At 49.1% G+C, this 25,270-nt stretch overlaps 2 protein-coding genes across 4 annotated transcripts; both read right to left on the reverse strand.

The window, feature by feature from the left end:
- Positions 1 to 685: 685 nt before the first annotated feature.
- ZNF764 (zinc finger protein 764) lies at positions 686 to 3,641 on the reverse strand. 2 transcript variants are annotated; one of them, XM_049902931.1, is made up of 3 exons: positions 2,914 to 3,641; positions 2,647 to 2,760; positions 686 to 1,886 (listed from the first exon to the last, which is right to left on the reverse strand). In XM_049902931.1, the coding sequence occupies exons 1-3, from the start codon at positions 3,107 to 3,109 to the stop codon at positions 970 to 972; spliced, it is 1,227 nt and encodes a 408-aa protein (XP_049758888.1). In that variant the 5' UTR covers positions 3,110 to 3,641; the 3' UTR covers positions 686 to 969. The 2 variants fall into 2 exon arrangements, with proteins under 2 accessions (XP_049758888.1, XP_049758889.1); XM_049902932.1 differs by having other exon boundaries at positions 686 to 1,883; positions 2,914 to 3,640.
- A 10,069-nt stretch (positions 3,642 to 13,710) lies between these two features.
- On the reverse strand, positions 13,711 to 16,866 carry ZNF688 (zinc finger protein 688). Of its 2 annotated transcripts, XM_049902933.1 has the most exons (3): positions 16,420 to 16,866; positions 15,995 to 16,108; positions 13,711 to 15,152 (listed from the first exon to the last, which is right to left on the reverse strand). In XM_049902933.1, exons 1-3 carry the CDS (start codon positions 16,613 to 16,615, stop codon positions 14,647 to 14,649), a joined length of 816 nt encoding a protein of 271 aa, XP_049758890.1. In that variant the 5' UTR covers positions 16,616 to 16,866; the 3' UTR covers positions 13,711 to 14,646. The 2 variants fall into 2 exon arrangements, with proteins under 2 accessions (XP_049758890.1, XP_049758891.1); XM_049902934.1 differs by lacking the exon at positions 15,995 to 16,108.
- Between the last annotated feature and the right edge of the window lie 8,404 nt (positions 16,867 to 25,270).

A 25,270-nucleotide genomic window follows, 5' to 3' on the forward strand; every position in this document is an offset into this window, starting at 1 on the left:
GTGGTGTGGTAAAGCAGCAGTGAACTAGGAGCCCTGGATAGGCTGCTTGGCCTTCCCAGGGGAGGGGACTAAGATCTCTTCTAATTCAAAAATGTATGAGGCCCACCTGTCTAGGGTGGCTAAGAAGGCTTGAACTATAAAGCTCTCACAGGGAGGCCCCAGGAGGACTGGAAGGAGCTCTAAGAGCCTCCCCCCTCAAAAATAGGGTGAGTGGGGTTTTCACGTAGAAGAAATACCACTTGGTCTGAAGGCACAAGAGTCAGTCCTGACTGCCTCTTCATGACTGGGCTGGCCTCTCTAAAGCAAGGTGTCCCTCCCCCAGGCATTTATGAGGGTGGCAGGGTCATGGTGAACTGGAGAGCACAGGTTCCGTCAAAAGGGAACAGCTGCTACTCAGCTCCTGCCAGTTGTAGTTTTGTGAGAGTTTAGCCCAAGTTGCCAAATCTTTGGACTTTTCAAGAGCAGTCAGAAACCTGAATTTCTGTGAAATATCCCAATTTTTAAATCTTGATCATTAACTCATAACGTTTTAAAACGCCATCTCGGCCAAAAAACGAAAAGGCAGCCAAAGGCTGATACAGTACAGGGACCATCAGTTTTTAACTTCTGCAATAAAGTAAAAAGACAATTGGTAAGAGAAGGCTCTCTTCTACCCCAATTCTCTTAACACGTCTGAGCTGAGGGACAGCCTCTTCTTCCCCACCGTGGAGGCATCGTGGCAGTTCTCACCTCAGCAAAGGAGGCTTCAGCAAATGGGGCTTCTAGAGTCTGAAGCAAAAGGGAGCACGGTGTCAGCAGATCAAGCTGGTGAGAGCTGAAGACAAGATTGTCCTCATCACCCAGGTCCAGCTCTTGCCAAGAATTCTGTGTCCTCCTTGGAGACCACCAGAGGCTCAGGCCCCATGGCCCAGCTTGGGCCTCAGGCAATGTCTAGATCTTCACCCCTCTGCCTTGTCACCTTTGAAGCCATCACCCACACTCCTGGAATATCTCTGGGTAGTGTTGGAAGCCTACAGGTGGGTCCAGGTCCCCTTGACCAGAAGTCAGGGACACAGGCAACCCATTGACACTGTGGCAGCCCCTGCGCCCCCCAGCACCAGGCCGATGGACCCACTGGTGCTTGGCCATGGCTGACTTCTGGCCAAAACACCTGCCACACTGGGGGCAGGGGTAGGGGCGCTCGCCACTGTGGGTACGCCGGTGGGCTGCCATTTCGGAGCTCTGCCGGAAGCAGCGCCCACAGTCTGGGCACGGATAAGGCTTCTCGCCTGTATGGGTGCGCACATGGCGCCGAAGGTCTGAGGCATGGGCAAAGGCACGGCCACAGTCTGGGCAGGGGAAGGGGGTCTCGCCGCTATGGACTCGCTGGTGCTGGTAGAGGGCAGAGCTCTGACTGAAGCAGCGGCTGCAGTCAGCACAGCGATAGGGCTTCTCGCCTGTGTGGACTCGTAGGTGGGTAGTGAGGGCAGAGCGCTGGGTAAAGGCCCGGCCACAGTCAGGACAGCGGTGGGGCCGCTCCCCACGGTGGATGGCCCGATGCTTACTCAGGGAGGAAGCCTGGCTGAAGCCCTTGCCACAATCAGGGCACCGGAAGGGCTTCTCGCCTGTGTGGGTGTAGAGGTGCTCCACCAGGGTGGAGCGCCAGGCAAAACTCTTCCCACACACGTAGCAGCCATGACGCTGGTCTGCTCGGGGAACAGGGGGGTGGGCACAGAGTGGGGGACGGCCCCGGTGAGGTACCCTGGATGGCTGTTCCAAACCATAAGGGAGCCCAGCAGGAGGGGGTTTGAGAACCTTCAGCCCAGGAGGCCGAGTAGGCATAAAAAGGATCTTTTCCAGTGCCTCTGTCTCTTCCCTTTGTCCTTTCTCCTTGTTTCTGGAATCTGCTGGAAGATAAGGGGAGATCTCAGTCTCTGGCTCATCCTTGAATCCCATACCCCACACGGTGACGGAGAAGTGTCTTAGATACAGCCACCTGAACCCATAGCGACCTCTGGAACTCAGCTCGGCATATGCAGAGGTGCTAGGATTGACACGTTCTCCTCAGCTGCAGGGGTGGAAAGAGGAGGGGAAGGAGGAAACAGTGCATTCTGCTTCAGGAGTGGGGAAAACTGGGAGGGAAGGGGAGGTGACAACATCTGAGCTGGATCATGACAGATACTTAAGGGCATTCCAGGCAGCAGAAAAGCAGGAAGGCAAGCATGAACATGGCTGGCATGACAAGTCATGACTGACAAGTCATGGCGCTGGGAACTGTGCAAGGGCTGAATGGATGATCTAGAGAAAGAAAACACTGGAAATCAAGAGAAAGGAAGCATTTACAAAAAATATAACAACAAAAAGAAAAGGAAGCTAAAACACAGGAGGTGGCAGAGGAGACGGACTGTAGGAAAACGGCAGAAAGGATGATGCCGACATACAACCTACAGACTTTAGTGACCAACTAGATATAGGAGCTCCTAAGCAAACAGGAGTTCCCGGAGTGGAAAGACAGGTACTCCCGTGTCTGGCACTCTAGCAAGAACTGGGTCACAATCACAGTCCCTTTCCAGGCTGAAGCCAGAAGCCAGAAAGGGGCCAGCTGGGAAAGCAATGCAAGGAAGACACTGATGAGCAGGGGGTACCAGGATAGGGGAGGCACCTTACCTGTGTCTGCTTCTGTCAGAGCCTTTCCTGCCTCTGGATCCTGGGCATCCGGACCCCACAGTTCGGCCTCTTGCTCCACCCAGGAGATGAGGGCTGGCTTGGTGCCTCGGAATCCTGGGGGAAAGAACGCAAAGCCCACGCTGAGGGGAGGCGGCCCCACGAGGTCCCGACGTGTGGACCTAAGGCTTCCCAACCCACGTGCAGGGACCACAGACGGAGCGGGTTGTATGCGGAATGTGGGGCCAGGCGAGTAGGTGGGGCTCTCACCGAGCGCGCCCAGGTGGCCGTAGATCTCCCGCATCACGTCCCGGTACAGGGTCCTCTGCGCGGGCCGCAGACACGCCCACTCCTCGGGGGAGAAGTACACGGCCACGTCCCCGAAGCTCACGGGCTCGGCTTTCCTGCACTTGGGTCGGGACCCGTTTGGTTCCCTGGCGGGGAGCGGGGCTACAGGCGGCACCATGGGAACCGCCAGCCCCGGTGATGGGGCAGTCACCTCCCCTAGCCGGGCCTCAGGCTGCGGAGCCTCGCGAGCTCAAGAAGCGTCTCCCCAGGCCGGACGCAAGGGTCGGAGTTCGTTCATTAACGCCGAGAGAAACCAGGAATCGCCTCTCAAAGAGCCGTGGATAAAACTAAGATTTGACGGCTGAAGGGACATCGAGAATCAGAACGGGAAGATGCCTTCATAAAAAATGGCGGCAACACGGCCTCACGAACTTTGCTCCTACGCATTCGCGCCCCCCATGACGTCATCCCGAGTGTCATCAGGTCGCTTTGTCTTCTAGCCCTCAGCCAAAATGGCCGGGGCGGCTACAAGCGCGAGAAAAGGCGCATGTCGACTGGTCAGACCTGAAAACAAGCTGGGCACCTACTGGCCCGGGTCAGAGCGCGCAGGTTCGAAGAATGCTCAGCTCGTCGACAGGAGAGGAGACTGCGCCTCGGCGGGGCGGCCCCGTTTTAGCTGCGGAACCTTAGCCCCGCCCCAGGCTCGGAGGAAACAAAGATCGTGTAGCGGAGGGTTAGCGGACGCTCGGGTCTTGAACGGGGCTGACCGGCTGTTGTGAATTCGGACGTTATTTTTCGTCTCTCAGCCGTTTCTAATTGGGCTTCGGCTCATCACTCTTTGTTCCTTCCTCACTACCTCAAAAACTGGGTGACAGGGGCCTTATCACAAAGATAAAGATAAAAAAAATGTAGTAGATAAAAGAGAACCTTCCAATTTGAAGCTTTTCGACCCTGAAATTCTGGGACCTTCTATATTCCGGGGATCGTGGGGGCACCTGGGGAAGAAGGATAAGGTCTGAAGGTCAGGAGGATCCTCTTTTCTACAAGTTTACCTGGTCTTGAGTTTGAACCCATCAGTGGATACACGGGAGAAAGATGGGGCAGTTTGCTTCCAGTAAGATTTACAGCCTCAGAAACCCTATGGGGCAGCTCTCCTTAGTCCTATAGAGTCTCTCTGAGTCAGAATCAACTGGATTCGACAGCAACGGGTTTTTTTAGGCAGTGCGGATAGGAGTAAGACCACCTGTCTGTGTGGGTCACCAGGTGGCACAAGAGGTCCTCACTGTGGTGGAAGCAAGTGCCACGACAGCTGCAGGCAAAGGGTCACTTCCCAGAGTGCCAGGTTGAAGGTATTAGCACAGTAGCAACTGTACTAGGGACAAGGATGAAGGTGCTGGGTCAGTGCCAGGTGCTGAAGCTAGATGCCAAACGAGGGCTTGAAAGCCTGGCTACAGGGAGCCATGGCCAGAGACTAAGTATCTCTTACCCCAGTTACTTGTGACAGCTCCTAAATAGACTCTTTCTGGTCTCTTCCAAATATGTCATTTTTGAAACATGGCATGTCCAAAACTCACCTCTGGCCCTGTCAACTCCCAAGACCTACTCATGCTCAGGCAATAGTGTCAACCTTCACAACAGTGGAAGCATTCAGATGGGGACTCCTCCCTGTGGGCCCCCCAGGCTGGGTTGGCTAACTGAGGGGCTCACCAGGCAGGGACATTTGCACCCACCTCAGGACCAGCCAGAGGAGATGTCCTTAAACAGAACAACCGTTGCAGGACCAGAGATCTGAGGAGAGGAAAGGTGAACTGCCATCATCCTAAACTTGAATCTACACTATCGCTGACCTAGCATTTGGGTAATTCTTACAGTGCAGCCTGATCATGGTACCACTGGATGCCTCAAATTCAATTAAGTGAGAATGAAAAGGGCAAAATCCCAGGCTTCAGTGGGTATCATAAACTCAGGTCAGCAAAAATTAGTAGCACTAGCCACAAGGAACATATTGATCGTGTTTCTTGCTAAACAAAACACTTCTCCCTCCATTGTCCCCTTTCTCACCTTTTTGGGTTCTCTCAAGCCTGTTCTCTCCTTGGAGATCTTGACCATCTTCCACCACCCAGGAGAGGAGGGCTGGTTTGGGGCCTGGGAATCCCAAGGAAGAACACTGATTATTCAAGAAACATTTCTTAAGACTACCTATACATTCATTTAATGAAAAAGTACTGGGCACCTCTTGTGTGCCAGGCATTGTTATAGATTTTGAAGACATTGGTGAACCAAGATAAAATTCCTGCCTTAAGCTTACACTGAGCTGGGGTTGGGGGGAGATACCAGGTACAAATTCTGCTGGTAGTGTGTACCCACCTCCATTTTATAGGCTTCAGGTTTATAAAAAGAGATATAGACACAGCGCCAATTCTGAGGAGACTTCTAGCATGGAGCAGGAGAGTTCCAGGAGGAATTTCTTGGAGATAGCGTTTGAGAAGAGCATCGAAGGAAGGCTTAGATTTGGAGGTGTAGCCTGTACAAGGCAGAACAGCAAGCACAAAAGCTCAAGGGTTTATTAAGCTAGAGGCATGTCCAGAGAACCAAGATTCCATTTTAGTTGGAGCCAAATTGTTCGCCTGTGGTTTGAGTTCGAGGAGGTCAGTGTGCGATGGGTTGTGGAATAGGCTGTCAAAGAACAAAATTCTTAGGAGTAGGAAAAAAATGAGTTTTAACGAGGAATAGAGCAACTGCACTTGGAGCATGAAGCAAAAAATGCGAAATGCTTCAAAGTACAGGAGTTGAGGAAAAACTATTTATACAGGAACATTTAAGGAAACAGTAACCACAAGTCACCTAAGGGTTAACCTACAGACGTCCTGGAACCAGTCTGCGCAAGTAGTTTGTGAAAATGGTTCTGCCTATCTTTTAAGGGCAAGAGCAGTTTGCATGGAAGCATTCTTTCTCAGAATAGCCAGTTCTGCCTCACTCCCTCAGAGTAGAGCCGATAACCCGTTCTGTGAGCTCCACCTGAACGTCTCTCATTTTAGGGGTCTGCTAACAAGGCTCTGAGTCTATTCAGATAAAGGGTTCTGGGGAGCAATTGGAGGTGTCTGGCCGGCAGGCTCAGTTATGGACTTCAGTTAGGTTGATCTGCAAGAATCCATAGGAAGTGGAGTCGTCCTGGGGCGAGAGTAGGGGTGAGTGAGACACCCAGCCCTGCCCACCTCACCTACTCCCTTCACATTTCAAAGATCCGGATGGCTGGACCTCGCCGAGCTCGCCCAGGGGCCGTAAGTGTCTCCGAATCAAGTCCTGGTACAGGGCCTTCTGCACGGGCCGCAGACAGGCCAAACTCCTCCAGGGAGAAGTACACAGTCCCATCCGCAAAGCTCAGGACCCTCGGCCACTTTCCCTTCCACTGCCCCACCCGGCCACCTCCCTGGTACATCTGCAGGGAATGGAGTTAGGGCCAGCGCCGTGGGTTCCCCTCCTCCGGGAAGGGATGGTTGGGACTCGGCCTCCAAGCCTAAGTGATGAAAAGTAGCTTCGGGTGGGGTCACTCTAGGACGGCAGGCTGGAAGAGGCTGGCCCCGAGCACTCAGCGGGTCCCTGGGGCCAAGAAAAAAAATTCAAGGGCACTTAGAAAAGATGACGGTACTCTAGCTTCATTCCATTTTGGAGAAAGGTATTTATTTAACAGCTTTAGGAGTCCTGGTGGTACAGTGGTTAAGCGGTGGGGTGCAAACAGAAAGGTCCGTGGTCCAAACCCACCAGCCGCTCTGTGGGAGAAAGATACGGCAGTTGGCTTCCATAAACGTTGTGTGGCATAGAATTGATTTTGACTCATAGTGACCCTATATGACAGAATAGAACTGCTACATAGGGTTTTCGAGGCTGCAATCTTTTATAGGAGCAGTTTGCCAGGTCTTTTCTCCCACGTAGCTGCTGGTGGGTTCCAACCGCAGATTTTGGTTAGTAGCGATGGCCTTGGAAACCTCGTGGGGCAGTTTTACTGGGCCCTACAGGGCCACTGGAAACCCTGGTGGAGTAGTGAGTGGTGAAGTGCTATGGCGGTAACCAAAAGGTTAGCAGTTCAAATCCACCAGGCACACCTTGGAAACTATGGGACAGTTCTGCTCTGTCCTGTAGGGTCGCTATGAATCAGAACTGACTCAACGGCAGTAGTTTTGGTTTTTTATAGGGTCACTAAGAGTCAGAATGGACTCATGGCAACGGTTTTTTGTTTTTTTTAACAGCTTAATGTCGATCTAGTTCTGGTGATCTGGTTTGTTGCCCCTCTAGTTGTCTTCTCTTGCCCTTCCTTGAGCTGCCTTGCAGCACCTTTTGCCATAGTTAAGATGGCTGCAGTGGCTTTGAAGCCAGAGCTCGAGCTCGGGTGCCTAAGCACCGGCGGTGGTGAATAGCCCAGGAAGGGGAAAACAGAGTTTCTAACCAGTTAGTTCCCGTTCGAACCCCGGCTGAGAATTTCCATTTTCACCCCAGATATACTGAAACTGAAGCTAAGTTTAAACAAGATCCCCAGGTGATTCTTCTGTACAATAAGATTTGAGAACCACTGCTCTACTAGTGGAAACCCTGATGGCGTAGTTAAATGCTACGGCTGCTAAGCAAGAGGTGGGCAGTTCAAGTCAGTCAGGCGCTCCTCGGAAACTCTATGGGACAGTTCTACTCTGTCCTGTAGGGTCGCTATGAGTCGAAACCCACTCGACAGCAGTGGGTTTGGTTTTTTTGCTCTACTAGTAGTTCACAGAATTTGTCCCTAACTAGCATTAGCATTGTCTGGGAACATGTTAGAAATGCAAATTCTCAGTAGGGGTTTGAGCTGGCTCTGGGGGGAAAATAGGGCCGGGATTTAGGAGGCCTCCAGCCTAATGGCCTCTCCTTAATCCTGGCAAGAAGGCCTACTTAGTGACCGTGTCTTTTTTTTTTAATTTGACAAATTACTTTATTTCTTGATTTATTTTTCATTTACAATATTCAGTGAAGTCCACACCCCCCATTCCTCTACAGTTTAAGTATCCCGCCAGAGATAGTCCATGTATCTATGGTATTTCCACACATTTACCATTAACTGAGGACTCTAGGCAGAAGACTTCTCAGTGCCTTAGAATTTCGCATCCAGCTTACTCATTTTACAGAAAAGGAAACAAAGGCCTGGTGTTACCCAAGGTCAGACATCCCATTAGTGACTCCAGGTTGTCAGACTCGTAAAACCGAGCCTTTTCCTTTGCCTTACACTGCCTCCCCCAGGCCTGTTCCAGAAAAGCAGCATGAATGCTTGGAATTTACTCCCAAAATCCAAACCCACTGCTGTCAGGTCAATTCAGACTCCTAACAATCCACCAGGCGCTCCTTGGAAACTCTATGGGGCACTTCTACTGTCCTCTACGGTCGCTATGAGTCGGAATCGACTCGACGGCAGTGGGTTTTTGGTAGTTACCTATATAGGTCAGAGTAGAACTTCCCCATAGGGTTTACAAGGCTGTTATCTTTATGGAAGCAGACTGCTACATCTTTCTCCGACGGAGCGGCTGGTGTGTTCAAATCACTGACCTTTCCATTAGCAGCTGAGCGCTTTAACCACTTCACCACCAGGGCTCCTTTGGAATTTACTAGCCCCTGCCCCAACCATGGAAACCCTGGTGGCATAGTGGTTAAGAGCCTACAGCTGCTAACCAAAAAGGTCAGCAGTTCAAATCCACCAGGTGCTCCTTGGAAACCCTATGGGGCAGTTCTACTCTGTCCTATAGGGTCGCTATGAGTCAGAATTGACTCATGGCAATGGGCTTGGGGCTTGGCCCCAACCATGTAAGGAGCCCTGGTGACCCAGTGGTTAAACTCTCAAAACTGCTAACTGAAAGGTAAGCTGTTTGAAAATCATAAAGATTACAGCCTTGGAAATCCTAGGAGCTGTTCTACTCTGTCCTGTGATGGCACTGTGAGTCAGAATTGACTGGAAGGCGACAGGTTTTTGGAGGGTTTTTTTGGTTCATGGTGACCCCATGTATTACAGAATAGAACTGCTCCATAGGGTTTTCTTAGGTTTACAAAAGCAGATCGCCAGCTCTTTCTTCCTCGGTGCCACTGGGTGGGTTTGAACAGCCAACCTTTAGTTTAGCACGTAAGTGAAAACTGTTCGCACCACCCATGGGGTCGTGAATCAGAATGGACTGGATGGCAAAGGGTTTGGTTTATTTATATGTTTATTTTCGCTAGCTACGTGAAAATGAATTGCATTCTCAATTTACTAAGTTGTGATTGTACAAAAATGTAGGTGAGTTACTGGAGGGCAGGACTCATATTTGTTTTAATGATCCATTTATATATGCCTGGGGATTTCCCAATTCTAAGTCCCCCAGCAGGTGGTTCAGTGGTAAATTCAATCCCTGGCCAATGTACCTCATGCATATCCACCGCCCATCTGTCAGTGGAGGCTTGCATGGTGCTATGATGCTGAACAGGTTTCAGCAGAGCTTCCAGACTAAGACAGACTAGGAAGAAAGGCCTGGTGATCTACTTCCAAAAAATAAGCCGATGAAAACTCTATGGATCACAATGGTCCAATCCCGTTGTGCATGGGGTCACCATGAGTCAGGGCCAAGTCCACAGCAGCTAACAACAAGGTCTGCTACAATACAGAGGAGCGGACGATGCAGGAGCTGCAGCTGCCTCTGTGATAGGACCAAACGGTTAATGATATTAGCTAACCGGGATTGAGCGCTTATTACGCCCAAGACTGAAGTGCTTTTGCCTGTTAACTCATTTATCCTCACGACACTTCAGAGATAGCTACTTTTACGGATCAGGAAACTGAGGTACAGAGAGGTTAACTTGCCCCAGGTAAGACAGCTAAATAAGGAGTAAAGCCAGGATTCAAGCCCAGGCATTCTGACTCCAGAACCCATGCTGTGATGCCTCAGATTACTAAAGGCCAAATCTCAGCAACTAGGGAGAAGAGGGATTTTAGGCCAGGTTACCAAGATATAGTTGTATTGTGGGGTCATGTGAGTACCAGGGATCTAGGAGGTCAGAAGGGCTGCTTCTGTCACATAGGCAATTCCATACTGCCATATAAATGTAAACAGACAAAAATTAAAATGACAGGCTGTGGTAAGTTTAAAAAAAATAACTAAGAGGGTTCCCTTTAGGGGGGTCATGTCATAGGAAAAAATATATGGCAATCAAGCATTTAGAAAGTATGTGAAATCGCCTATATAATGTAATACTTGTCTTTTTCAAAAGCTGCTAGAGTTGAGTTAAATGTGTGTGGGATGTGAATTCCCCTTAGTATTCAAGACAAGGGGGAGAATCACTCCTGCACAGAAAGTTACAGGTAAATGTCTCCTTGTCTCATCAGAGGGACACGTGGGTGCCGTAGAGGGTAGAAGAAGGGGTACGGAGGCTTCACAAAAGGTGGCCCGTACAGCTCTCACCAGTGGGCTCCTCTTAGTCAGGCCCTTGCGGGTTCAGGCCTAGGGTCTCCTAGCTGATCTTTGGGCTGGCCTCCAGCCTTTTGCCTTTCCCATTCATCCTTGCAACCTGGTGTAGTTAAATGAACAAGTCTGAACCAGGAAATTGGGAGACGTGGTTCCAGGCAGTTAGCTGTGGAGTTGATTCCGACTCATAGCAACTCCGTAGGACAGAGTAGAACGGCCCCACAGGGTTTCCAAGGAGCAGCTGGTGGATTTGAACTGCTGACCTTTTGGTTAGCATCCGAGCTCTTAACCACTGGGCCGCCAGGGTTCCATTGAGCATTAAAAAAAAAAAAAAAAAAACCCCGTTGCTGTAGAGTCGATCCCGACTCATAGCAACCCTACAGAACAGAGTAGAACTGCCCCATAGAGTTTCCAAGGAGCGCCTGGTAGATTCAAACTGCCAACCTTTGGGTTAGCACCTGTAGCACTTAACCACTATGCCACCAGGGTTTCCCCATTGAACATGCAGACCTACAATAAAGAAACCTATTCTGCCTGCTGTTTCCCACACTTATGTAAACACGGAACCCACCCTTTCTCTTTTGCCTAATGCTACTTACAAGGAATACATTTTGAAATATGTAGACAGTTCCAAGAGCTCCCTGCCAGCTTTAAAGCTCTGTAATCCACGCTGTCATCACACCCCAGTACCACCCCCAAAACCGGCTCCTCCCTTCTTCTCACTCACTGAAAACCCAATCATCATTCTGGGGTCTTCCACTGCTCTCAGCTTCTTTATCCAGCCCACAGGCAGGCCCTGTCCGTTCAGCTTCCAGAGTTAACTTCAAATCCATCTGCTACTTCCCATCATCACTCTTCCTCAACTCTGGCCCACTACAGTCCATTCTCAGAGCAGCCAGGTTGGTTTTTTTTTTCAAATATAAATCAGATCACAACCACAGTCTATTAAAAACCCTCCCAGTGGCTTCCCATTATAGGTAGAATCAAATCCAAACTTCCCATCTCCAGGAGCCTCCATCTCTCCCTTTCTCCGTGCTCATCTATAAATCCTCTCCCTTGGTTTCTCCAATTCAGCCACAAGTGTTCTTTCTGTGCCTCAGCCACATCAAACCCATCCCTGCCTCAGAGCATCGAACGTGCTGTTCCCTGTGGACCCCCTCCTCTATCGCCCCCCCTCCCTTATGGCGTGGCTCCTTCCCATCACTCAGATCTGCAGTGGCACTTTCAGCAATCCCTGTTATATTTCCTTTGTCCAGTAAACCAGCTGCTGTCAAGTTGATTCTGACTTATGATGACCCCATGTGTGTCAGTGTAGAATGGTGCTCCAGCAGGTTTTCAATGACTGTTTTTTCAGAAGTAGATCACCAGGCCTTTCTTCCGAGGTGCCTCTGGGTGGACCTGAACATCCAACCTTTCAGTTGGTAGCCCAGCGTGTTAACCATTGTACCACCCAGGGACTCCATTTCCCTTGTAGTGCTTATTATTTGCAACCACAGTACCTTGTTTCCTGTGTCTCTCTTCCCTGCTATATCCTGGCACATAGTGCATGGTTCATGCTTAGTATTTGTTAAATGAATGAGTGGAAAAGAGAGGAAGAGAAAATGGCAATCACTGTGTGCTTGATGAAGTGTGCCTTGTTCTGCTCCTCCCTCCTTGGTGGTGCCTACTCTCCCCGGCTCCACCTTCTCTTTGGACTCACCCCTCCCAGTACTGGTGACCCCTTGGTCCTGCCCACTCCCACTCCTGACTGCTCCATGCCCAGCACTGATGCTCCCTTGTTCCAGCTCTCCAGTCTTGAAACCTCTTACTTGCTCACAGCTCATATTGTCAGTCACTGAGCCATGTAGATTCTATGGCAGAAGCCTCTCAAAATTCTCTTTAATTCCATTTCCAAGGTCACCACCCTTGGCCCCAGCTCCTGATGATCTCACCTGGGACAGAGACCACCAACGTCCAGTCTCCTCCCACACTTGGGAGGAGCATACTGCTCCCACACTTCTCTGCATGGTCGTCTGACAGCGCCTGTCAAACAGTCCTACCCGTGCTCAAGAACTTTTCATGGCTTCTCAGTATCTACAGGGTAAGCCTCAAGCTCCTCTGCTGGGACCTGTGGCTCTCCCAGAGCTGGCCCCCACCTCTCTGCTACTCTGTTTCCCATCACTCCTTACCCTGTTCTTTATGTTTCAGTCAGATGGAACTATGTCTACTTCCTATACATGCCTGAAAATTTTCTCATCCTTCTAGACCAGTTTGAACCACTTCCTCCAGGTAACCTTCCTTGATTCAGACCTGCCCAGGTCTCCTCATATACTATTTTGTAACATATTAAAACAATAATAGTAATTACTGAAATATATTGAATGCTAATGTGCAAGGCACTGTCATATATTATCTCATTGAGTCCTGATATCAATCTCATGAGGTCCAAAAACCAAAAAAACCAAACCCACTGCCATCGAGTCGATTCCGACTCATTGCGGCCCTATAGCAATCCTATAAGACGGAGTAGAACTGCCCCATAGAGTTTCCAAGGAGTGCCTGGCGGATTTGAACTGAAGACCTCTTGATTAGCAGCCATAGCACTTAACCGCTACGCCACCAGGGTTTCCTCTTATGAGGTACGTGCTGTGATTATCCAGGCTTGATAGATGAGCAAACTGAGGCACAGAGAGGTGAAGTGACTTGCCCAAGATTGCACAGACAAAAAGCAAATGAGTTGGGATCTGAACCCATATAGTCTGATTCCAGAGCCCATGCTCATAACCTCTACGCTGTCCCTCTTTGATCCTTTCTACGAAACGAGACTCCCTTGCTGCTTCCTCTGCCTGAACCCCCCCTCCCCACATCAGTTCCTGCTTATGCTATGGGAAGCACAAGACATCTTATTCTCCAAGCAGCATTTCCTGGTATATCACCAACCACGTTGGGTGAAGTGTATCTACAAGCTTCCTCGGTCACAGCCTTGATCACTCTCTTCCAGCATGGATTGTGGGACCCGATTTCACTGTGTCCTCTACATCCAGCAAAGCCCACAGAGGCCTCAGATGGTGCTTGCTGAATGCACGAATGGGGTCAGGGCCAGGCTCTCCTCACAGAATTCTTTTATCACCAAACACAGTCCCTCAAACAGAAGACACTCAATAAATGGCCACTGAATACTGACTGCACTAAGTGAAAAGGGCACTAGATTTTGTGGGGCTCTCAGTTCGCTGTTCAGACTCTCTTGGCCAGGCTGGCTGGATCCTGCATCTGAGAAGCAACCCCAAACCCCAAGGCAGAGGCCGCTCTGGCTGAGAACTGAGGACCAAAAGACTTTTTCTTGCAGTTGCTCTTGTTTGCTGGCTGGCTGCCTCCTTCACCCAGACATCAATTCTCACCTCTCCCTTTACCTGAGCTCCCAATCCCTGTTCTCTGCTCAGATCTAACTTCTCAGAGGCAGTCTCAACGTGGTAGAAAAATCTGGACTCTATGTCCATTTCCGGCCTTACTGCCTTACAGCAATGAAACTTTGAATCTTCATTTCTCTGAGCCTCAGTTTACTCATCTGCAAAACATAGCTATTGATATCCAGGCCCTGCCTCCTTAGCAGGCTTCTTTGCACTTTCTGAAGTGTAAGACGTTGACAATAATTCACTCCTTCAACGAATATTTATTGCACATTTATTGTGTCACACACACCTTATTAAAGTTTCAGTCTTCACGGTAACCCTTTGAGGTAGATGTTATTAATCTTCCTAGATGAGGAAACTGAGGCTCAGGAAGGGATGTCACGTGGGACAAGTTGGAGAGACTAGATTTGTACCAGGTGCATCTGCACTCTTTCCACCTATTCCACTTTCTAGGCTCCCTGCTGGCAACAATGAGCCTGGGCTTGACCATGCCCTCCATCTGGGTCCCCCAGCCAGGCCTTCTCCCTCCTCAGCATTTGCCTGTGATGTAGATAAGGGGCAGTGGATGTTTCCTGAGAAAATGGAAAGATCTCAGTTGCACCTGCTACTGAGATAAGCTTGGAAAAGTCAAGCATCTCACCCTCTTCATTCTTTTTATGGAAGATTGGGGAGGGGGTGGCAAGTTTAATCTATTTGAATCTTTACAGGCACTTTTTCTTTTACAAGTTTGAAAACTTGAGAGATCCTTGAGGGAAGCCCTAGGGGTGAATTTTGTTCTGCAAGTTCCTGACCCAGGAGCCTAACTCAGGGCTCCCTCAGTCCTTAGCGCCAAGGTCACTCCTCAGGTTTAACTCCAGCCTACGGGAGCAGCTCACCGCTCACCCGCACTCCTCAAAGATGTCTGGATAGTGCCGGAACAGCACAGGCGGGTCCCGGTCACCTCGGACTGGGGCCCGAGGCACAGCCCGAATTCCAGGCCTCCTGCCCCGCCGACCCCCGGAGCAGGAGCGGTGGATCCACTGGTGGGCTTCCACAGCAAACTTCCTCTTGAAGCGCATGCCGCACTCGGGGCAGGGGAAGGGCCGCTCGCCCGAGTGCATGCGCCGGTGGCTGACCAGCAGCGATGGGTAGGTGAAGCGGCGGCCGCAGTCCGCACACACATGGCGCCGCTGGCTGGCCTGAGCGTCCATGCTGGGCACTGGGGCCGAAGTCTGTGAACCGGTGGTCTGATCCCACGCAGCTTTCAGCGGTGGCTGTGCTCTCACCAAGGCTGTGTTGGTAGCTGAGTCAGAGTTGTGTGTAACTAGTCCTTCAGGTAACTGGTTCCCAGGAATTTCTCTGAACCCCGCAGCTCCTGACCCTTCCTTCTTCTTGTTTGGGGCATCTGAGAAACAGGAATTAAGTTACATTTAAAAACATATTTGCATAGACCACCTCAGGTCATAAGGTGCTTTTATGTACAGTACTGCCAGGAAAGTACTGCCCAATGATTACCACACAGGCCTTGGAAGAAGGCAAATCAGGTTCAATCTCTTAAGAGACACTTATATGTCAAATGGGAATAATAATAGTTTCTTTACTTCACAGGTTTGTTGAGAAGATTAAATGAGTAGAGGCATGTTAGACATTTAGTAAATGCTCAGTAAGCAGTAGCTATCATTATTGTGGTTTCTTGATTTCTTATAGGGAATTGATTTGAAGGTAACCAGTTTGGTTAAAGTTTTTTTTTTTGGGGGGGGGGTTAAAGATGAGGAAATATATTTGCTCAAGATCTCTCAGCTTGGAGGGAGAGTGAGGGGGGCTGGAAGTGGAGACGGTGGGTTGTGAGGAAAGAAGAACCAGGTTGTCAGTTACTGGGCGTTTCCTCTTTATCACTTTGGTTTGCTCAAGGAATATGAAAGGCAGACCAGCAGCCACTTCCATTCATAGGGGCTTTTAGTTGTTCTTAAAGGAGAATGAGTGGGGTTTCCTAGGGAAGGTACTTGGAAACCCCGTTGTCTTGGAGCTGGGCTCTGGATTCTCCTAGCTCAAACTGGTCTCAACGTAACTGCAGTCCCAAGTTCTGGAAGTTTTGAGCTAGGTCTGCCTTCTTTCCTTTTTTAGTATGCAGCATAGGTTGGGTCTTTAACTTCTTTAGGGATGCTGGAAGTGGAGATCTCAAAGAAAACTTTGCTAGACAGGAAGCTCTATAGAGCCAGGTAGGGGAGACTTGGGACAATCCCTCACCTCTTGGAACTCCTCCCAGGTTCTCCCTCTCCTCAGGATCCTGGGCGGCGGGACTCCAAGCCTCATTCTCCTGTTCCATCCAAGAGATGAGGGCTGGTTTGGGGCCCGGGAATCCTGGGAGAGAACAGGGATCACAGCGCTGGCCTGAGATGCTGTCCTGGGAGATGGCGTCCCCCTGCCAGGGTGAGGGCATCTCCTCAGAACTAATAGGCAACCCAAACAGGGCCTGCAATGCTCTTGCCTGAGGCAAGTGGCTGCGGGATGAAGACTCCCAAAGGGGTACCTGAAGCCCTGGAAATGGGAAGTGGCTGATGCTGCTGGTGGACTAGAGAGGGGTTAGGGCTCACAATCCTCTCCATCCTTCTATATCGTCTCCCCTGTGAATCCCGGTGAAGGAGAAGGGGGGCTCTGATCCGCGGCCTCACCAAGAGCGCCCAGGTGGCCGTAGGTCTCCCGCATCACGTCCCGGTACAGGGCCCTCTGCGCGGGCCGCAGACACGCCCACTCCTCGGGGGAGAAGTACACGGCCACGTCCACGAACCGCACGACCCCTGGCTTCTTGCAACCAGGCCCGATCTCCCCCGGTCTCTGCGCCAGGAGCGGGGCCGGAGGCGGCGCCATGGGGCTCCCCGCCCCGAGCAGCGACCGCCCGGTCGCCGGGCCACCGCCTCCCCGAACCTGGCCTCAGCCTTCGTGGTCCACAGGAAAGGCTGCCTAGGTCAGGGCTCCGCCCAGGCTTGGCCTCCGAACCTGCTGGGGAAACCTCGAAGTACCAGGGACTGGTTGCTAGGAATTCGGGTATTCTGATGGGAGACAAGTAAAACCGCTTGGTGTTTTTTCACTTCATGGCCGCCTGGACACAGGGACACGGGTTAAGAGATCCGGAAGGTGCCTTCAGAAAATATGGCGACATCCTGGCTTCAATTGTCACTAGCTGGCCTGTGACGCCATTCTTTGACCACATCAAATATGGCGCCCTTCTGGTTTCCCTGGCCTCATTTCGCACTTGCCCTTAAATACAATGGCCGCTTTAGGGTTCACTTGGAGCGGCAGGGGCTGGGAGGGCAGGGGCTGGGAGGGGAGGGAGAGCCCTCTTCAAGAGACAAGTGACAGGCCCGCGGCTTCAGGTACCTCCCTTCGACTGTAGTAGACAGCAGCCGATGATTGGCCGCAAGGACAGGAAGAAGCTGCGTCGTGATTAGTTGCGGCATTTGAAAGGACCCGCCGCCCTGAAGTCTCCTCTGACCAACTCGGTATCGGAACCAGGGTTTCGGACTCTTAGGGTATTTCGGATTGTGTCCCCGATACGTTTCACTATGGCGGGATCTGGAATCTGGTCCCTAGCCCCTACTGGAAGACGCACACGCCCTGGCCAAACGCTGGGTACAGCCGAGGTAGAAACCAGGTACGTGTTTACAGTCAACGACAGCTGCAGAGCCGACAGGAATCCTTGCATAAATGGCTCCGCTCGCTGGGTCTGGACCAGAGATGCAGGCGAAGGAATGGCGAATTTGGAATTGGAAAGAGACTATTTTAAATTGCATTTAGATTTTTGCCAAATTAACGTATGTGGTTTTAAAAAATACTTAAGGTTTATAAGGAAAAGGCAGCCCCATGTACCCTTTATTCCCTAGAGGGCAGCTACTTTTACTGAGTTATATTTTACTGACAGTAAAATACACAAATCTTCAATGTGAAATGCATTGAGTTTTGAAAAAGCACACAACCGTGTAACCATAACCCAAACAATATACAGGACTTTTTGTGTGTGTGTGTGGTACTTATAGGGTAAAAATGGTGTGGCTGCGGCATCTGACCGCCTCTAACTTCACAAGGTGGAAGGAAGGAGGATCAAGATCAACAGCCCAAGGCTGATTCCTATGAGGCAGAGGTCAGACATGCCTCCAACCTGCAGCCTTTTTACCGATCCTGACACCAACCATCCCTCCCACGGTACTCTATTTTTCTACTTTTCTTCTGGGTTTGATAATTTGTTGCAGTGGCCACACAAAACTTACAGAAAATACTCATGATTATGGGGTTTATTAGGGAAGTAACAGGTTATAATTCAGGTTCAGGAATGCTCAGGATACAGTTCTTCCATCAGGACAGCCTTTTTTTGGCAGTACCTGGAGGTACGCCTCTCCCTGGCCCCTTCATCTCTGCCCTGTACTGGCAAGTGTTACAAAGCTCTTTTAGCTCTGCCAATAAGTGACTGGAGGCACCCCACTCCACCAGTAAGCCTCAGCCTGAATACACTCATCTTTCTTGCTCCATGGGCCGGGAAGCCGTCTCCTGCCAAACTCCTGGTTCAGCTACCTCCGCTGCCACCATTTCTTTGCCACTGCTTCTTGCCATCTTTGGTGTTACAGCTCTTTCTCTCTGCCTCCTGGGCTTAGGAGGGTCTCAGCACAGGGATCCCAGGTCCAAAGGAGGTGCTCAGGATTCAGGTTTGTAAAAATGGCATGGGGGTGGTGTCTGATCTCCTCTAACTTCACAGTGGGAAGGAGAATGAAGATCAACAGCCCAGGGCTGATTCCTATGAGGCAGAGGTCAGACGTGCCTCTTCTCCTCCATCTTTACCAATTCTGACACCACCCATCCCTTTCACTGCGCTCTACTTCTCTGCTCTGCTGGGTTTGATAATTCATTGCAATGGCCATACAGAACTCACAGACAATACTGACAGTTATGGGGTTTATTAGGGAAGTAACAGGGTATAATTCAGGCTCCGGAACACCCAGGATACAGTTCTTCCATCAGGACAGCCTCTTCCCAGCCGTGCTTGCAGGCACGCCTCTATCTGGCCCTGTGAGCCTCTGCCCAAAGGCACTCAGCGTTCTTTCGCCATGGTCCAGGAAGCCTACTACGCCGTCTTCTGCTGCCAGGTCTCTGCTGACACTTCTTGCTGCCTTCAGTGTTACAGTTCTCTCTTTCTCTGTCTCCTGGTTTCAGGAGCTTCTCAGTGCAGGGATCCTGGGTCCAAAGAACAGGCTGGCTCCTAGCTGTTCTTCATTGGTGGTGGTGGGATCCTCTGTCTCCCACCTGTGGGGCGGCTCATTTCAAGCCTAGTGGAATGGCAAAACTAACCAATCCCTTTGGTGGGCCACAATTACCCTATCACACAGTCCAGTCCAATCACTTGGGTGGGAGTTACAAGTCCATGGCTAGAAAGGCCACACGAAAGTGCTCCATCACACCACAGGTCTGCTGCAGGTGTCCATCTGATCTGGTAGTTTCTCTATAAGTTGTCTCGGCTTCACCCTCTCTGGCCTTTGATAAAAATTAACTGAGATTATTCCCTTGCTCTGAGTCTCTCTCAAGGTGTTAGCATAATGTTAGATTTCCCCTGCTGCATAACCCATGTATTCATTCTTTTACCTTCAGCTATTATTTCTCCTTCCGCTATTATTTCTCCTTCCTTCCAAACTTTTCCACAAGGCTCAGTTGCTGTGCCATTCCAGATTGCTGGTAGCAAGATGAGACTAGCAAGTGCTTCCCCCTCAGTCCACCCCCATTCATGTTGGGTAGTGTTACATAGGTACAACACTAGTGGGCTATCTCTACCACTAGGCAATATGGCAGTATTCACTGTCAACCCCAATTTGGCCAGATGGGGGAAAGCTACAGTCTATCCCATCAGGCCCTTGAGAATTCTTGGGTACAGGTTCAGGGTTATAGTTACAGTCTCTTGCTTAGGATCACTCCTGCTTCTAGCACCCGCAGCTGCATCCCTGGCCCTGGGATTGCAGCATCCGGCAGGAAAAATGGAATTTTAGGAGATGTGGGGAAGAACTGTACAGTGGCACCAGCATCCTTGTGGATCCCCTCTTCCCCAGATCCCCCAAAGAAGCATAGGAATCTGTCCAATGGTGATCCCCCCTTTGCCCCCCTTGTGTTGACTGTGAGCACATATTCATGAAGGCGTGTAAGCCAGCTCTTTATGCCTTTATCTCCTCATTTTAGATAACAAATGTTTCAGTTGCCCATTCCAATTCTCTGTCAAACCATTACCCTGAGGATGGTATGTAACATGGTATGTCCTTTCAATATGATGTTTCTTGGCCCATTGCTGCACCTTGTGGGCTGTAAAGTGTATATACCTTGGTCTGATGAAATATAACACAGTGGCCCAGATTGGTACAGTATCTTTTGTTCCAATCCCTTATTGGTGTTTTTGGCATTTGCATCTGTCATGGGACATATAAAGTCCAGTCCAAACTATCTATTCCTGTGAGGACCCATTTGTAGCCACCTGGTGCCACCAGCATCGTTGATCCAATATAATCAATTTGCCAGTTATGTGCAGGGCCTTCCCCCTGAGGAATCTGCCCCATAGCCATCTGCAACCTCTGTCTTTTTTTTTTTTTTTCTACATTTGTTTTATTGTACTTTAGGTTTGCAGGACGAACTAGCTTCTCATTAAACAATTAGTACACATTGTTTTGTGACATTGGTTTCCAACCATGTGACATGTCAACATTCTTCCTTCTTGACCTTGGGTTCCCTATTACCAGCTTTCCTGTCTCTCCTACCTTCTAGTTCTTGCCCCTTGGCTGGTGTGCCCCTACAGTCTCGTTTTGTTTTATGGGCCTGTCTAATCTTTGCCTGAAGTGTGAACCTCAGAAGTGACTTCATTAGTGAGTTAAAAGGGTGTCCAGGGGCCATACTCTCAGGCTTTCTGCAGTTTCTGTCAGACCAGTAAGTCTGGTCTTTTTTTTTTTTTTTTTTTATTTAGAATTTTGTTCTACATTTTTCCCCAGCTCTGTCCAGGACCCTCCACCATGATCCCTGTCAGAGCAGTTGGTGGTGGCAGCCGAGCACCATCCAGCTGTGCTGGACTCAGCCTGGTGAAGGCTGTGGTATGGACCAATCTTGCCCTCGTGTCCTTGGTTTTCTTCATTCTTTCTTGCTCCAGAGGGGGTGACACCAGTGGAGTATCTTAGATGGCTGCTCACAAGCTTTTAAGACCCCAGACACTACTCACCAAAGTAGGTTGTAGAACAGTTTCTTTATAAATTATGTTTTGCCAGTTGAGCTAGGTGTTCCCTGAGACCATGGTCCCCACAGCCCTCAGCCCAGCAATTTGGTCCCTCAAGGAGTTTGGATGTATCCATGGAGCTTCCATGACTTTGCCTTCGTCAAGTTGTGCTGGCTTCCCCAGCTTTGTGCACTGTCCCACTCTTCACCAGAGTTAGCACTCACCTATTATCTATTTAGTGTTTTTCCATCCCCACCCCTCCCTGCCCTCATAACCATCAAAGATTGTTTTTTTGTGTGTGTGTAAACCTTTTCATGAATTTTTATAGTAGTGGTCTCATACAATATTTGTCCTTTTGTGATTAACTTACTTCACTCAGCATGATGCCCTCCAGATTCGTCCATACCGTGAGAGGCTTCGCAGATTCATCATTGTTCTTTATCTTTGCATAGTACTCCATTGTGTGTATGTACCATTGTTTGTTTATCCATTCATCTGTTGATCGGCATCTAGGTTGTTTCCATCTTTTTACTATTGTGAACAATGCTGCAATGAACATGGCTATGCATATGTCTATTCATGTGATGGCTCTTATTTCTCTAGAATATATTCCTAGGAGTGGGATTGGTGAATCATATGGTATTTCTATTTCTAGCTTCCTAAGGAAGCACTTTGTTGTTTTCCAAAATGGTTGTACCATTTTTCATTCCCACCAGCAGTGCATAAGACTTCCAATCTCTGCACAGCCTCTCCAAAATTTGTTGTTTTCTGCTTTTTTGATTTGTGCCGGTAATGCCGGGGTGAAATGATATCTCATTGTGGTTTTGATTTGCATTTCTCTAATGGCTAGTTCCTCATGTGTCTGTTAGCCGCTTAAATATCTTCTTTGAAGTATCTGTTCATTTCCTTTGCCCATTGCAATCTCTGTCTTTCTTTCGGGCAGACAGAGCAGTCCTTACTGGCATTTTGTGCCTCAAAGCATAAAAGAGGGAAGTATCTAGATTCAGCCCATCTCTGCATTGCTGCAGCACCCCCATGTCCACTCATTTTATGGACCCACTTGGCCACCTCAAGTGCGTGTACCACAAGTCTACTTGCTAATTCCAATCACCTCCCAATCCAGGAAAGGGAGGTCTTCTGATGGGCATCAGTATGTCCTGCTAAAAACTCTAATAAGCTCTCCAGATTCCCAGAGTGCCATCCATAGGTCCATGCCCCACATGGGTATCTCCTTAATAGTCCAAATTTCCATCGCCCATTTGCCTGACCATATAGCCAGGCCATTGGGCACTGCCCATGAGTCAGTAAAAATCCAAACATATGGGCTCTCGGTATTGCCCAGTTCTTCCATCACAGCTGACCTATTCTTACCTTCTTCAATCAGGGTCTTCCCCTCTGCTGGTCTTCATGCAGCAGGTTTCCACATCACATGTTGTCTGTGTACCCTGAAACTGCCATCCGTGAACCAAGCAGCCTGCTGCTGGTCAGCAGAAAGTTGTTCATACGGCACTCTCCATGTACAAATGGGCTCTGGCAGCTTATCACGTGGTTCCAGGATAGGACCTATGGGGAAAAGAGGCTACCTGCTTGTGGATACAGTGGGTGCCTCCCTGCATTCCCCCAGTAGTTTGTTCTTGTATGAACCATTTCCATTTTATTATAAAACTATTTTGGGCACTGCCTCCCTTATTAGAGTGTTTCTCTGACATCACCCAAAACGTTATGGGTAATTCAGGTCTCCAGGTGATTTTATGTCCTTCTGTCATTAAGGCAACCTCAATCAGCTCCCAACTGCAGGTGAGCAATTGCCTTTCAAATGGTGTGTATCATGCTGCAGCATCTGGAAACTTTCTAGTACAGAATCCCAATGGTTGCAGTAGAACAGTGTTCTCAGGTTTTTGCGATAAGCTCCAGTCTGCACAAGCACATGTGGCAGACACCTCCAAAATCATGTCTGAATGTAGATCATAAGGACCCAAAGGCAGGGAGAATGAGACGACTTTATGTAATTTAGACATAGCCTACTCTTGCTCTATCCCCCATTTGAACGCAAATAGAACAACCAGATGTTGGGTCCCCTGCTTAGTCTTGAGGGTAGATAGCAACAGCAACTTATTCTTGGTTGCCTGTGGAATGTCACAGATGGTTCCTGCCCAAGTTATTCTCAAGAATTTCACTATTTGGGCAGTGCCCTGGATTTTTGCTGGATTTAATAACCAGCCTCTGTTGGTCATGTGGGCCACCACTGTATTCAGATCAGTCATAGACTGTTCTTCAGGGTTTGATATTAACATAATATCATCAATGTAATGTATCATTACACTTGAGATCTGCACCAAGTCCAAGTCTATTCTAACCAAACTATGACAATAAGCCAGTGAATTCAAGTAACCTTGTGGCAATACAGTGAAAGTAAATTGGGATCCTTCCCATCTGAAAGCAAACTGTGGCTAGCTCTTTTCCAAGACTGGGATCTAGAAAAAGACATTTGCATGATCAGTATTTTATGCACCATTGATAACATGTCTGGAACAGCTGAAGCCACAGGTGGCACTACTTTATTTAGGCCTTGATAGTCTACTGTCAGTCTCCATGAGCCATCTGCCTTTTTTATGGGCCATACAGGGCTGTTATACAGAGAGTTTGTTGGTACCAACATTCCAGCCTCTATCATGCTTTAATCAAAGCAGTAACCTCTTTTGTCCACCAGGTATCCTATACTGTTTCAAATGAACTACTTGAGTGGGTTCAGGCAACTCTACTGGTTCCCATTTAACATATCCAATCATTTTTATGGCTGAAGGCGGAGTTACATGTTCTGTGTCATCTATAATGCCCAATATTCATTTCCATCATACATTTTGGTCTGTTTTACAAAAGTAGATAAGAGAAACATTCAGTATCTGTAGTATATTCATATAAACACATAAACTCGTTTTAAACATTCCAGTTTCTTCTTCTCCACACCGTAACTATCTTCCCATTCATATGCATATGGCCTTGGGCCTCTGACTGAGTGGAACCAGAAGACACCTGCCCCCTATCAATCATCATACTTATCTGGCCTGGATTTTGCCCCAAGCCACTCCAGATGCAGCTTTTCTCCCCTCAGCTGCAACATAACACTCTTAATTTCCTTTCAGTAATTAAAGATAAAAACAGCCGAAGAAACCATCTAAGAATTCAAAAGTTTTACTTCCCACACTCCTTCATTCTTTCTCTTAGAAAGTCCCATGGTTCTGTGAGTCTGGAGCCATTGTAATGAATCCCATGGCTGATGTCAACTGTAAAAATGGCGTGAGGGCAGTGTCTGACCTCCTCATCTAACTTAACAAGGGGAAGGAGAGAGAACCATTATCAGCATCAACAGCCCAAGGCTGACTCCTGTGAAGCAGGGGTCGGACATGCCTCCACCTTCCAACCATTTTACCAGTCCTGACACCAGAATCCCTTCCACAGCACTCTCTACTCCTCTGCTGGGTTTGACAGTTCATTGCAATGGCCACACAGAAGTCATGAACTGTACTTACAGTTAAGTGGTTTATCAGGGAAGTAACAGGGTACAACTCAGGATCGGGATCAACTTGGAGGTAATGGGAACAACACAGGATGCAGTTTCTCAATCAAAACAGCTTCTTCTTGCCCTTTGCCACGGGGCCCTGCTGGTGGTTTTCTGCTACCAGGCCCTGCTGGGGGCCTTCTTGGGTAAGTGTTACAACTCTTAGCTCTGTGGGTCAGCAACCCCCACTGCCACCATCTTGCACTAGTCTCCTGGTTCCTGCCATCTTGTGCCGCCATCTCTCACTGTCTTCCGTGTAGTAGCTCCTCTCTCTCTCTCTCTCAGCCTGGTGCAATGGCAAAACTGACCAACCCCCTCGTTAGGGTTCCATATACCTTATTTGCATTGGTCCCACCCCCACAAGGGTGCCATGCACCTTATTGCATTGCTAGCAAGCTAGCCAATCCCCTTGGTGGGCCGTATGCACCTCATTTGCATAATCCCACCTAGTTATTTGGTGGGAGTTAGAAAGACTATGGCTAGAAGAGCCATATTAAGTAATTCACTGCACCGCATTGTAGTTTTGATTTGCGTTTCCCTAATGACTAATGATGCCGAACATCTTTTCATGCCCTTGTTGTCCATTTATATATCTTCTTTGAAGAAAGGTCTGTTCAAGTCCTGTGTCCATTTTAAAATTAGATTCTAATCAGTACACTTTTAACTCTTCTGGAACATTCATATGTATATATACTTTTACTGCTGTTTCTTGATATACTCATTTTAGACATTATCT

This window comes from Elephas maximus, chromosome 12, assembly GCF_024166365.1.
Source record: "Elephas maximus indicus isolate mEleMax1 chromosome 12, mEleMax1 primary haplotype, whole genome shotgun sequence".
Taxonomy (NCBI): Eukaryota; Metazoa; Chordata; class Mammalia; order Proboscidea; family Elephantidae; genus Elephas; species Elephas maximus.